This window comes from Symphodus melops (genome assembly GCF_947650265.1).
Source record: "Symphodus melops genome assembly, chromosome: 17".
Classification (NCBI taxonomy): domain Eukaryota; kingdom Metazoa; phylum Chordata; class Actinopteri; order Labriformes; family Labridae; genus Symphodus; species Symphodus melops.
The window spans coordinates 7336248-7351181 of NC_136707.1; the positions used below are offsets into that span (position 1 = coordinate 7336248).

Consider the following 14934-nt stretch of genomic DNA (forward strand, 5'->3'; position numbering starts at 1 on the left):
TCTTAACTCAAAGCAAATGTTTTGTTTTTCCAGCTCTTTTAGAATCACTCTGAATAAGTGTCAAACATGACACTTATGTGAAAACATTTCCCTGCGTCTGTGGAAGGACCTTTGATGTTCCTATTTTATTTCTCTCTGCTCTAGTTTTCTTTTTCTTTATTTTAACTGGCTAATGTTGGCCATGTCTGATGAGAACAACAGGGAGGCATTTGCTATGTGTGTCGCGAGTGACGGTATACTGTCATATTTTTGTCAACTGCAGTCAGGACACTACGACAACTGTGAGAGATGCCCTCGTTTGATGCATGCATTGAGAGAGGTGTACACTGATCAGGTAGCAAGACAAAAAACAAACGACGCAGAAGTGGCAGACGAAGCAACAGTTAGCAATATGATGCTATTATGAGAATTTTTGCCTTTATATTAATGCTGTGTGTAGTTTGACCGAGTCTCAATATCTACAAAATAACAAAACATACAAAACTAAACGTTCCGGCAAACAAGAAAAATAACCGTCCGAGTGCATACAGTCTATGGCCTTGCAGGTGGAGAGTGTAAATGTCACCACCTCTTCATTTGCAGGGAGTATCTCTGCAGGATTCAAACATCAGCTCACCCAGACTACATGTAGAAAATATATTAGAAGGCTGGGAGGAAAAAGTCAGAAATTTTTCCAAATTGTTCAGGATATTTGTAGTTTTGTGCGAGTGAGAAAGCACTAGGATATGAATAAAGGTGGATTGATTTATGCATAAAGTAATTATGTCTGCAGACTGAATCAAACCTTCTGGAAGCCCGGATACAATAATCCAGATAGATCTGTCTGTACTAGCAAACTAATTCCACGTTTCACCTAGCAGGTTGTTGTGTTTTGCCTCATCCCCCAAAAAAGGCTGATGACAATGAGGGGAACAGAGGGATGGTGGGTGATGGAAGCCGAGAGCACAGCCAGATATTGCTGCCTGTGTTGTGGAGCAGATGGGCCTCCACAAAGCCCAGCCGGGTCTCTCGTCCCTCATCTGCTGTCCCATTCTCAGAGCGACAGGAGCAGGAGGAACACATTTGGGGTTTTTTGTGCTTCCGTTGCCAGGCTTTGTGGGATTTCTCAAACAGAGTCTGGCTATCTGTTGAACTGTTTGTTGCACTGCCTGGTCTGATGGGAGGCTCCTGTGTGGCCTGGCTGGGATTCAAAAATAAGGATGTCAGGATCTGTCCACATTTTGGAACTAATACAGGGATTGTCTGTTTGTATGAGGCAGGACATCTGCAAATGAAAGAAACATTTTTCAGTATCAATTCTAAAAGGTGTGAGGCCAATGTTTTCATTCATTAAATAAGATATCTCTGTAAATGAATCCATTTTTGTGTGGTAATCCATGTTGATGGCTCCTGTTTTTTTTTTTCAAACGTGTCATAATATCGTATATGTAAGAATTAGCCTATGATTTTAAGTATCTCTGTTTAATTTGTGGTTTGAAATTACAGTTTCTTTTCTTTATCTGCACGAATGAATCACTTTTTAAGATGGTTTCCCTGCTTTAAAGTCATTTTTACTTCAAACCCACTCACATTTGATAACCAAAAACCTCATGTTTGGTTTTCTTTTTTGTCAGACTTAAACATTTGAATTATCTGGAAAAAGCAACCATGGTGTAGAAATACAGAGTTATATCACAAATTATGCACGTTTAGAAACTATACGTTTGTCTGCATTAATACGGTATGATTATTGCTGATGTATTAACATGTAAGCTGTAAATGGCCAAGATCTAGTTATCACTGCTTTATCCAATTGGATAGTTTTACAGCATGCATTACAGTTTATTGTTTTTGTAATGTAGAATCATAAAGTTGTAAAATAATCTAAGGCAGGTTTCCTGACGAAGGACAGCATGGCGGAAACATGTTGGCATGTTCTTTCAGGTGCTCCTAGGTGATGCCTCGTACTGCACACCTTTCTTTCTTTTGAACAATTAAAAATACATGAAAATAAATGGAAAAACAAAAAAGCCAATTTCAATATAGTAAGAATTTGACTCGTTTGAAAAGGGATAGGAAGAAGCCTTGGCTTGTCAAGTCCTAACCCAATTCTTCATGGTTTTTTAAAATCTGTATGACTTTTGACTTTTTATTTTATTGTCCCCGAGGGGAAATTCTTTTTCACCAGTATACAGTTTTAAGGGCAGCGCACAGACAGAGGGTGAACACAGGGAGATACATGTGGGACAACAGGACATACAGTGACAGGACAAACAGTGCATATGGTTATGGGGGGACCGGGGATTGGGACTGAGGTGGATTTTTATTGAGGGCTGTAATGACTGTAGGCACCAGGCTTCTGCCTCTCTGAAGTAACTACACTACTACTCCATGCATCTGCGTTCAGACTGAGTTGTAAAGTAACTTTGTGTGTTAAAAGTATATGATTTTACTATGAAATGTAGCAGAGTAAAGTTAAAGAAGATGACATTTCATGAAGGGAAACTCAGAACTGGCACAATATATTTTACCTTTTTGACTTCCAATGGATCACAAGCTGAAGTCTTTTACAATATAGCTAAATTTCATTCAGTTAAATCCCATTCAAATTCAAGTTGACATGAAAATGTATGCTTAATGGCATGACTAGCTGTGATTAACAATTACTATCATAGCAGTCTACAGAGTGAAAGGGCTGGATAGACGGTAATATCAAAATGTAAATGTAAGCGCTCGCCTTTAAACGTTTGTCTGTCACTCTTTAATTGATAGGACCTTGAAAAAAGGTATTAAATTGCATGTGCTCTTAAAATGTCAAATTTGCTTTCTTTGCACAGTGGACACAGCTGACATCTCCTGTCTAACCCTGACACCTTCTCTCTCACCTGCAGCTGACCTACCTGCCTCCTCCGTGGGGAGAGTGCGAGTCCAAGGCTCTGGAGTCGGGCTTTTTCCAGGTCTACAGTGTAACCGCCTGCAGGATCGACTGTGAAACACGCTACATTGTCGAGAATTGTAACTGCAGGATGGTGCACATGCCTGGTAAGCGCCCTGACTGGTCAGCATAAAAACAATGCTCTGTGAAACCTCACCTTGACATTGACAAGTGTTGGTACGCCTCACACTTTGTCCAACTGTTTACACTTTATCTTCTTTCTAATGTATTTCTTTCAAACTGCTCCTAGGTGATGCCTCGTACTGCACACCTGAGCAGTATAAAGACTGTGCTGAGCCTGCCCTTGGTGAGTCTGCATACACATATACACACATGCACATCTTTTATTTCCTGCTTTACCTTTCATTATTCGCCTCTGAAAGGGTCAGGCTGAATTATTTTCCTGTTGATAGCAAGTTTAAATGCTAAAAACAGCTGATGATCAAGCTTGAGACAGCTAAAGTATAGAGTGTCATAAATGAATCCTAAAGCACTATAATAAGAAAACCTCTTCTGGAACAGGCTCTCATTTATAGAAGTCAAGGAGTCGTTTAGCACATACACTCTATAGAGACATAAGTAGTCTTCCATTAGGCTGCAGCACTTTAAGAGTGTTTAATACATAGGGGAAAGTGAGTGTGTCGTTACTCTACCTTCTGATTCATCAAGAAGACAGGCTTCATCTCAGTATATGACCTGATGTGTGAAGGACTCATCATGTGTGTGTAACAGAGTCAGAGCAGATGGGGAACACAGTGTTAGAGTTCAATTTAACGGATGGACGCTCTGATTTATAGCCGGTAGATTATACAGGCAGGGGAGAGTTTTTGGAAGACTTTATCTCCATGCTTTAAAATTCAAGATCTATATATGATACGGTATAACGCTGTGACATTGATTTTAAAGTTAGATGGTCCAGCTTTTTTGAGATATCAATCAGATGTCTTTGTTTTGCCTTTTGATGAAGCTGCTCTAAAGCAGACCTGAGAGAAAATGTCATGAAAGTGAAAATAGACAGCTTCTTTTAGTGATTTTATCGAAATCATATTTCTTGATACGTGTTTAAAAATCCAATAGTAAGCCTTCCAAAGCAGGTCATAAAACTTTTTCCATCCGTTTCTTGTATTTAAATATCTTATGGAAGGACCAGTGTGTAAGACGAATTTAAATGAATCACCTGGAAAAAAGAATGAATGTGTTTTCGTGACTTAAAAAGTGATCTAAATCCACAGAGGCAAGGGATTCTCTTCCTAACGAGTTCACAGTTTTGTACTGCAGTGTTTCTAATGTGGCCCAAAGCAGACAAACCTAAAGCTGGCATTAAAGAGTGCCTTTCAGGAGTTCTTTGGCATTTGTCGATTCTCCTTCTCTCAGCCTATTTAATGATTTTTTTGTTAAAGGGCCAGATTTAAAAACTGCCAAGAGGCCATCAATTAACACTTCTTATAAATGTGTTAACAATACATGTTTTAACCTCAGAGGAGAGGCTATTATATTATGTATTAATAATGAATCTGTGGGATGGCCCACTTACACTGATCTTCAAAAACTCAAACCATGTTATGACCATCACCTAATACATATAGATGACATGTCTCCACATGTCCCTGTTGTAAAAAGTCAAGAGTAGCAGTTGACAGACACATATTCCACATGCAAACAGTTTGCAAACAACAAGCAGGAGACGCTTGCTGAGTCATATTTTTACCAGTCAGTCCGCATGGTTGCACGTTGACGCACGTTGTTGGTGAGGGGGAGGGAACAGCACTGTGTGACTTATGACGGTGCCTGGACCCCATCAGACAGACCACCACACCTTTCACTTAGCTGCCACCAGAACATGCTCTACATCCACAAAGACAACTCTGCACTGTGGCATTTTTTACCCCTCTGGACACGAGCAAAAGATTTCCGTCTTAAACAGAGTTTTGGTGGTTGATGTATTTGGCCCCTGAGATGATGCCTTCAGCTACGCTGCTCCACCTCAAAAAATGTAACAATACAACAAGATATGGGAAAAGAGTCAGCTTGCGTTTTCTCTACACCCTCAGCAGTCTTCTTTATTTCAGTATGACACAACAAGAACTGTCATTAAACTGTAGGCCTTCTGTGAAACACAATTTATTGAACATGATTATCACAGCCACTGCTCAGTGGTTGTCCTCTGTTCAGGAAGTCCAGTAGGAATCACAAAGTAAAGATTCTAAACACAATGAGGGAGAAGTCTAGTGCAAGCATACTGCAGCTTAAACATTTGTTTTGCATTACCTTATATATTATAACTATTGTTAACCTGTTGCACTGAATTTTAAACCAAAATATTCCAAATTCACTTTTCCTCTGGTTTGTGTTAATCTGACATTCATCACTTTTACTTAAAAAAAAAAAAGTGTATATTTTAATATCAGAGCCATAAAGATTTTTAACTGGCTCTATTAAAAATAGTACACACATAGAAGTTTGAACCCAGTCTAATATCTACAATCTGATTAATTCCAGGTTCCTGGAGCAAGGCAGTTTTTTTCCGATGCTAAACTTCTAATTTGCTCCACTCTAATTCCCATTTATTCCACAGTTGGTAGAGCCAGTTGTCTCTCAATTGGAAGGTTGAGGGTTCAATCCCCAGCTTCTGCAACATGTCTGTGTCCTTGGGAAAATCACCCCGAATCGCTCTTGCTGCTTCAGTGGGGGGCGTACAAATGTGCATGGAAGGGATTAGTTACTTCTGATGGTCCACTGCCATCAGTGTGTGAATGAGTGTTAATGAGTTGGTATGACGTGAAGAGTAAAAGTGCTTTGAGTTGACTGAAGACTAGAAAAGCTTTAAGTATAAGCTCAAGTCCATTAGCGCAGTTATCATTTGCATGATAAACGTGCTCTGTGATGCATATAGCACATAGATAAATTATACAGTATATTTGGGAGCCATAGTGTTATGAATAATGCATCACATGTAGTAGTTTTTAACCACTGAATAAGTGGTGTGCATGTGTTGTCTGCCTTTTTCTGTTTGAAAATATTGCAAAAAAAAAAAAATCTGACTTGTGAAGAACTTTTTTGAAGGAAAGTCCTCTTACTTCTACTGTCAGATATGACAAAGATAGAAGTTTAAAGCTGAGGTAAATCAAACAAGAGCTTTAAGAGTTCCACATTTCTCTGGACCTCTTGTATAGCAATGAATATTTCAACATACTTGGTACAATTTGGTAATGCACTGTTTGTCAAAAACCTTTTTTTTGTTTTTTGCTTTCATTTTGATACATCAAAGACCAAACACAGTAACAACATGAATAATAGATTAACAATTATTTGTTTCAAAGGCACGCTAAGTATCCTTTGACCTTATCTACCTCAGCTGGTGTCCAATGGGAGTTGCAGCAACATCAGAAAACTTTTTATCCTCACACACCCATCTCTCTCTGTGCTCAGCCCCCTCCTTGAGGACACATTTATTTCTGGTAAGCCAAAAAAAAGCACAGCAAAAAAATAAATAAAACAAATAGCCAAGGACAACACAACTTCCAGACAATCAACTACAAGGCTGCAGGCTAAGGGGGGCATAAAGACATACTGGGTAACTCAGCAATATGTTTTTAACATGCATCCAAAAACACACATTACCCTAAATAAGGCTTCAGTGTTTATAACAGACACCTCTTTGTTTGCTGTAATTGGCTTCAATTTTGCAACAGTAAAGCATTCACAATCACACACATTTATAAACATACACACACACACACACACACACACACACACACACACACACACACACACACACACACACACACACACACACACACACACACACACACACACACACACACACACAGCTTGGATCATTGAATGCAAATGAATTCTCATTTTGAACTCCTTGCCAATTTGCTGAATCCTCCAGAGAAGATTTCACAGCAAAGTTTTGATTGGCTTTTCTTTCTCTTTGTCCGTGTCGTTCAAATTTTGGAGGCTTAACTGGAAATATTTATTAATATGGGACAGCTGCATCTGTTAGCTGAGAACAAATTGCTTTCTTGTTTTGCTGGTTTTTAATTACACACCCAGACAGAAAAGGATTGATAAATGAGGGTGGAGCTGCTTAAAAGAACATTTAACCTACTCAAAAGTTGCTGAAATAGGATGTTAAAGTTGTTTGCTTGACAGAAAATATGATTCTAGAACTGTTATCAGTTTGTAACATCAGCTAGTTTTGCTGCAACATTTAGAAAACTAGAAAAGTTATCAGGAGAAAGTGAATTATGGTAATTTGGTCTTTTAGATTATAATGCGTGGGAGAAAAAAAGAGTGAGGTCGATGGACAAATGTGAGAGGTTCTGAGAAGGAAATCAATCATTTGAATGCAGCAGGCCTTGCTCCCGTGTATCCAATAAAGTCTCATTTGAATAAAAATAAGAGACCACTGAGAAGCCACATTGAATTTTCCCCGGCAATTACGTGACTGTGTGGCCTCGCAGGCTATTAGTGCACCACAGGGGGATTGCAGCCCCATGCTCTGTGATCTGCTGGGCCACCTCTGAGCTGTCTCCCTGAGAAATAAGCCTAATACGGTTGACTTTCTTCTTTTCATTTAGAGAATAAGCAGTGCAGGATCTGAAATTTGAGTAAGACTTTTAAATCCAAACAGAGAAGTTTTCAGTATTGAGAATATGAAGTTGACTATCGCTTTAGAAAAGAAAAAAAAAAGGTCTGTTTAAACTTTATAAATCCAAACTTCTGCTTAAGAGAGTGATTTGTGAGGAGTGCGAGCAGCCTCAGTGCCTGAGAAGATCTTGACAGAGCTATATTTGAAATGGTAGTGTCGCTTAGCGTTACCATCACTGTGAGAGATGTTGTTGTTATGCCGAGGCTACAGTATATGGAGGCTGTGAGCTTAACACGAAATCATCCAGTACATGTTCCTTTTTTTCTTTCTTTCTCTGAGTCAAACTGCCAAAGCGGAGCTGTGTACAGAGCCCGTCAGTTCTGCATCAGGACTTTGTCTCTGTCAGGGTAAAGGCTGTTTCACAGAGGCTGCTTCAGGGCTTGTTTGTGTTTGGGGCTTTACATGCTCTCCCCACTGTGACTTTGACAATCACTCTGACTTATGTTGCTGTTAGGACGCACTATGAATAGTACCAAATGTGCAGTTCTGTCCCTGTGTTTTTTTTAGGTATAGTATAAGTGAGGTCAGGAGTTTGTTTCTGCGGCTCTCGGAAGACGGATGAACCTGAAACTGAGCTCAAGTGACAGAATCTTAAAGCCTGTTTACACCCATGAACCCATTGAGCTTCATCCTGCAAGAAAGCATTGATACACGGCTGGAATGAATGCACTTAAAACACCAAATTAAAAACTCAGTGGTTCTTAACCTCTTAAAGTCATGACTCTAATAATATCTGGGATTGTTGCCTCTGAATATAAATGAAGGACTAATTATGCAAATAACATTGTTTAAAGGACTTGACATCCTCCTCCTGTGTCATTATGACGAACAGAGTCAGTAAAGACTATTATCATCTCATTAAGTGTTTCATGAGGTGTCAAGTTCTGTTTGTTTGCTCTTTGCTGATGAACCTTGTTCATGACTTTATAGATATTTTTTTTTTATTAACCCAGTTTGGGTTTAAACTGGAGAACTGGAGGCCACTGATATGTGTGTGGCCACTGATGTGTGTGTGTGTGTGTGTGTGTGTGTGTGTGTGTCACCATATGTATGTATGTATGTATGTATGTATGGATGGATGGATGGATGGATGGATGGATGGATATAAAAGGCACAAACTCATAACAGTGCATCGAAGTTCTCAGATTTCCAGCAGGGTAAAATGAACTATGTGAGAAACTTAAACAAAGCAGTAGCTGTGTATTCAGGAAACTACTGTTGGAATCTCAACTTGGATTTGTTTTTCTCATCAATCTGGGTGTCTTCTTATGTCGAATGCTAAGTAAAGTCTCTTATTTCACATTTAACCCCCTCTCCCCTTCCGCCTCCTCTCCTGTGTGAAGCTAAACTGTCGGCTGTGGAGAGCAGCAACTGCATGTGCAGGACGCCATGCAACATGACCCGCTACAACAAGGAGCTGTCCATGGTCAAGATCCCGAGCAAGACGTCCGCCCGCTACCTGCAGAAGAAGTTCAACAAGTCGGAGAAGTACATCACGTAAGTAGCCCCAGCTGCATGGGTTGGTGTTATTCACTCTGGTCGCCCTCCAGCGAGACTAAATACACCTGTTCTTTTTGTTTGTTTGAATTTTTTTGTTTGTTTTTTTTAAAAATTTCTTGGGCTTTTTGTGCCGTCATTGGAGCGATAGGACAGTGGACAGAAACCAGGGAGAGAAAGTGGGACTGACATGCCAAATATGGGGACGCGCGCACTGAACACTGCGCCACCAGTGCCCCTGTTTGTTAGAATTTTTTTAACTCTTGATTTGCAAACAATGCTCTGGTCCAGCTGTGTATGATAGATGAAGTGCTAATAACATAACTTTACAATAAAATGACATGTATTAACCAAAGCAATGATCTTTTTCGATGATTGCAGGTTAAATCGTCGACGTTTGTAGGGACTATTTATATTCTCATTATTGAGTTCAGTTTTGTATTCAAAGCCATAAATGACACAACAAAAAATCCTCAGTTTTTATGAGGAAGTATCAGAATTGATTGATTTTTTTTCTTCATAGTTGCTTTTATGTATTTTATACAGAAAATGAAGAACCATTTGCAAATCAGGCTCAGAGGAAGCAGCTGATGTTGTTAACAGCATTTGAGCACTTAACACTGACATTCATCCTTATCCATGATTTAGATTCTCCAATCAACCTGCTGCAGAGGAAAGCTGAGCACCCTCTGAGAAAACATTAATTTAGAGAACATGCAAACTCACCACAGAGATAATGAGGGTGCAATCTGAACAGCAGTAACCACAAAGCCCCACATTGTTTCCTAAAGTCTTTTCAAAGAAAAGCTTTCGTCTGGCTCTGCAGCAAGTGTGTTGTCCTCCCACACAGTGGTTGTTTTCCCATGATGCCCAGCTCTGTGTGAAATGGATGGACAGCGTTTGATTGTGTTGCCTGCCAAGTGTTCTGTGACTGATGTGGCATTCGTTAAGACTAATGTCTTGTTTTGTCATCTGCAGAGACAACATCTTGGTTCTGGATGTGTTCTTTGAGGCTTTGAACTATGAGACCATTGAGCAGAAGAAAGCCTACGAGGTGGCAGGACTGCTGGGTGAGTTTAACGTAGCGTGAATCTTGTTAGCCACAGCCATGCTACTCAGAAATGTATGCGTTGATTCATGGGGAGAACACTAGCAAGCAGGAAACACTTCACATGTTAATGTCACTTCTATGGTTATATAGTGAAGCAGTGATGTTTTTTTTGGTCAATCTAATGGGCATGACTTAGCTGTAGCCCCTTTGAATTTCCAAGTAAATGTACCTGAATGTAAGAACGGGACATTTTATTGCATGAATCAGAAATTACTATATCAAAAATGTTGCGCCTGACTCAGACTTGACAGGTTCTAAAAAAAAATTACGGGCCCGAGCTTGTTTCACACCTGTTAATATTTTATATATAGTTTTGACTAACCTTTTGCACAATAACATCTATATTTAATGCACTTTAACATCTATATTTAATGTGGCGCTTCTGAACAGAAAGTATACAGATTGAATAAAAACACTCAGGCTTCTGGGACTGTTACAGTTCACATACCAGACTAAACTATTAATATCAGTAGAGTGAGGGGCCTTAGTTTGAGAAGCTCCTCTTCCAGGCCGTTACATTTCACTGATTCTGACCTGTTTGGGACAAATAGTGGATTCAGGTGTTGATTTTGAAAGCCATCATAAAACAGTATCGTGAAATAGACAACCATCTACACATTTGCTCATTTTCTGCCCTCAAATTCTGGAATACCAATTGGATTGCACATCTTACCTAATTGTCTTAACATGTACTTAAGGTCAGCGTTTCATCCATTTTTAACTCTCTTAACTTCAGGTAATTATTTCAAACAGTGTGGTTTTGAACACGAGATAGACAATCACCACTGTAATGTTTGTAAAGGGCTGTTATACAACTTCAACTGGCTCAATCAGAATCGTGTTTTTTCCTCCTTCCTACCTTGACATAATGTTCCATGCAACTAAACTGATTTCCTGTCTTATCCATTTCTGTTTGTGTGCCCTGCACAGGTGATATTGGTGGTCAGATGGGTCTATTCATTGGAGCCAGCATCCTCACCATCCTGGAGCTGTTTGACTATGCTTATGAGGTCTGTCTCAGTTTTCTGTTTTCACACTTTAACCCCTGTGATGATATCTAATTACACCCACACATCACTCCTCTAAAGGCTCTCGCTGTTTTCTGTCAGTGAAATCAACTTTTAAAAAATCCTTTGTTTTTATTTCAGTGAAGAGTTAGAGCTTTGGCCATGAGAGCTGATAGCAGAGACAATGTCACTGATACAAACAAAGGCAGATAACAGCTAGATGTATTTCAGAGCTGAATCAGATGAAAGACTGTCGGGTGGAACATTTCCTTTACCTTTTGCTCTGCTGTGGTCCGTCCTTTAAAACGCCTCATGCTGCTTTCAGCTGCACAGGGTTTTGACAAGCACATAACAGTCCTTACCTTCCCAAGGGTTTTGGAAATACACAGAAAAAGCATTTCTATGGCCATAATGGAGTAATGGGATAAGAACCTCTAACATCACTGACATAAGCACTTCTAAAGCCTCTTCAAACGGGTTTCATGCTGAAATAATTGTGGCGCCTCAGTTTTTTGCCACAGTTACCACCTAATTACTCTACACTGTGAAGTAGAATGACCCTGTACAGCTGGTAATTACATGAAGAGCTCATAGAGATATTATATTACAGTCTGAATCAAGTCCTTTTTTTCTCGAACCTGCAGGTGGTGAAAGACAGATTACTGGATTTACTGAGCAGAGAGGACGAGGATGAGAGTCATGGAGAGGACGTGGTAAGAGCTGAACTGTCTCTATCACTGTTTAGGGAAAAGGCACCAAAGAAATCTCAGACTGACAGCCGAATGGCAATTTGGCAGAAAAAAAGCTCTGCTCTTTGAGGGTGCTCTCAAGTATCCGAGCAGCGAGGAGGAATTCTGCAGGGAGCAACTAATCCCTCCTCAACGAGCATGTGCTCGAGCATCAGAAATCAGTTAAATCAGTAATCACTGAAGATACAGTAGAATGAGATGGACACTGAGTAGTCAGGCTGAGAAGTGTCAGGTTATTATTTTCACTTTTACTCACCTGAAAGGATATATAAGACATTCATTCTGAGCTTGCAGCATAGCATCAGTGAATAACCTGGTTACTGGTAGAAATTTAAACTAAAGTCAACTTTATTACATCATGAGCCCATCAGTCTTTCTTTGTCTTCCTCATGCACAGAGGTTTCACATTAAGGTCATTTTAATATGCAAACTTGAATTGTTGACTAAGGGGAAATGCTAACACTACATAGCATTGACATTTTGGTTAACATAAAAACAAGAGTGTCCTAAATAATTAAAAGTACATTTTCCATATTACAGTAGGAGTGACAAGCAGCTTCCAAAAATACAAATCTTGTCTTGTGTGTAGACCTGAGCATGCTAATGGTTAGCTCTCAAGCCAAGGTAGTGCCGCAAACGACTCTTTTCCCATTCGGATGAATTTTTTTGTTGGGCTAATAGTTGTTCAATCTTTTTTTTTCCAGAGTTCCTGTGACCCAGTGGCAAACCACTCGGAGACCATCAGCCACACTGTGACAGTCCCCCTGCAGACGACACTGGGCACCCTGGAGGAGATTGCCTGCTGAGGCCCTCCTCTGTTCCTGTCAGAGCCACCAATGTCCAGAGGCATCCTCCACTGGGTGGCGCTACATCCTCTATTAGGGCAGCCTGCAGGACGTCAAACAGAGGAAGGACAAGGACAAGAACAGAGGCTGGTCTAAGGACAGTGCTGCGCTCTGTCACACCGCCCAGTTCGAGGCGCTAATGGGGATTAAGGAGCAGTCGGCCGGACTTATCGGCCCTCTCCGTCACCCTGCACTGTACTGTTGTGCCAGACCAGCGCCAGAGGTTTGCCCTACATAAAGAAAAACTCAGAGACTGGGTGGGGTTTGTCCCTGTGCAGAATATTTATGGAACAAACACATTCTTCTTACGGTCACTGCCAAATGAACTGTACAAACTCGCTTCTGAACTGTCCAAACTGCATGCAACAATCTATCTTGCTCTCTTTGCTGATGCATACGCTGGACTACAGTGTTGCTTCACTGTACATGTGTGCCATATCTGCAAGACAGGCCTGTGACACAGGCCAAGGGGAAATGGAACTTCGAATGTACAGATTGAACATATGGTTGTTTAAAATCATAGTTCAGGATGTCAAGTCCTTTGAAATCTCCTCTAATGAGAGATTCATCATGTCTTAGTTACATATCATAAAGGGCAAGAGATTGGTGATGTCTGAGCAACACTGAGGACAAAAGAAGCCTGGAGATTTAGCTTTGTTTACTGAAAACCCAGCCAAATCTGAACATTTTGCAGCCCTCTGTTAGCATATTTTTTCACCTGTCAGTTTCAGCTAAATCAGTTTCTTAAAAGGCATGTTAGCTCTGTGTCTCATGGGTTTGCCAAGCTGTTCTCCAGAGGCATCTTTAACGGGATGTCATACTCTTACTGTAAATAAAACTGGATTTTGTATAATGCACCTCAACACAGCATCCAGTTAAGTGAGGTAGAATCTCAATTTGTTTGCTTGCCAGACAGTAAGCCGTGTACAAAACGCTGCAGCAAATGAATATGCCCCCGGTGTTGTGTAACCATTGCTTCATTAAGATAATCTCATGGTGATATTTCAGACAGCCACTTCATCAAGGATGGAGTCATTCTGCCGGCTAGAAAACAATCCATTCAGTCTTGACAATTTAAACCACCCCCATCATTTAAAATGGATAACAAAAGCACCTACAAAAGGCGAAGGCTGGATGTTCTTTTAAGATGACAGGGTCTGCGGTGTTATGATGTAAATATCTGTGTATTTTTTCCTCATAAAAACGGGTACCGTGCAGACATGCCTGAGGCGGAGCATATTTAAAGGAACTGCAGTAAAACAAGCACTCCAGGGCCAAAAGTGACTACATACTGTATTTGTCACATTCTTTTGTGAAGTGACTCAATCTTCAGCTCTCAGTTGGTGACACAACTCTGTTATATAACAAGCATTAGCACTCCGAGGTGAGTTGAATGTCATGCTAAAAAAATGAACACATTTTGCAACAGTATGAGCACCAGGAATCCACTCCAGTACAGGTTAAGCTGAACTTTCAGTGTCCTTGGAAACAGCAGGTACAAATACATATATGGCTTAACACCAAAAGAGCGTGTGTGGGACCATGTGGAGGATTTAGTGCATCTAAGTTTTCTGATTCCCATCTATGATCGTCTAAGGATGGTCTCTGTCATCATGGTTACGTACATCACAGGTAGGAATGAGTTCAAGTGCTTTGTAAGACTGTCTGAATTATGATTTCCCATCTGTAGTTCAACCTGCTGTCTTCTGTGTCATGTTGTAGCTTTAGACCAACACGATCTTCAGCCGAGCTGCGGGAGTGCTGAGAAAGACCTGTCTCTCTTCTCTCAGTGGCAATGTCACTTTACTTTGGCCTCAATTGTTTCGGCAGAACAGCATTTTCTCATTTTGTGACGCAGCATACAGTGTGTGTTTTTAAACGTGAAACGATTAAATTAAAATGTTATTTTGCAATTGTGGTGTTCTGGTGTGTCAAGTCTGAGCAAGGAAAGTTCATTTGTGATGGGCTAAGGCAGTTCAAACTGCTTTAAGCAGGACATAAGGTAAAATAAACACAATGCAATATATAATACTATCCGCACCAGTGTAAACATGCTAACTTAAAGCTGTCTGTATAGACTGGAAGTTATCATTTTGGCTTGTTGACTGCAGTTTTATGACATAAAGTTTCATGCATAGGCTGACACATTGTTGT

The 14934-nt window shown here is 40.2% G+C and overlaps 1 protein-coding gene across 2 annotated transcripts in view; it reads left to right on the forward strand.

Moving 5' to 3' along the window:
• asic2 (acid-sensing (proton-gated) ion channel 2) overlaps positions 1-14693 on the forward strand; it is a 258681-nt gene extending 243988 nt beyond the window's left edge. For both annotated transcript variants that reach the window (XM_079365344.1, XM_079365343.1), the window contains 7 exons: positions 2871-3021; positions 3165-3221; positions 8915-9068; positions 10047-10138; positions 11110-11189; positions 11831-11899; positions 12640-14693. In XM_079365344.1, coding sequence (XP_079221470.1) covers positions 2871-3021; positions 3165-3221; positions 8915-9068; positions 10047-10138; positions 11110-11189; positions 11831-11899; positions 12640-12741 — 705 coding nt within the window. In that variant the 3' untranslated portion in view covers positions 12742-14693. The remainder of the gene's footprint in view (positions 1-2870; positions 3022-3164; positions 3222-8914; positions 9069-10046; positions 10139-11109; positions 11190-11830; positions 11900-12639) is intronic.
• Positions 14694-14934: the final 241 nt, after the last annotated feature.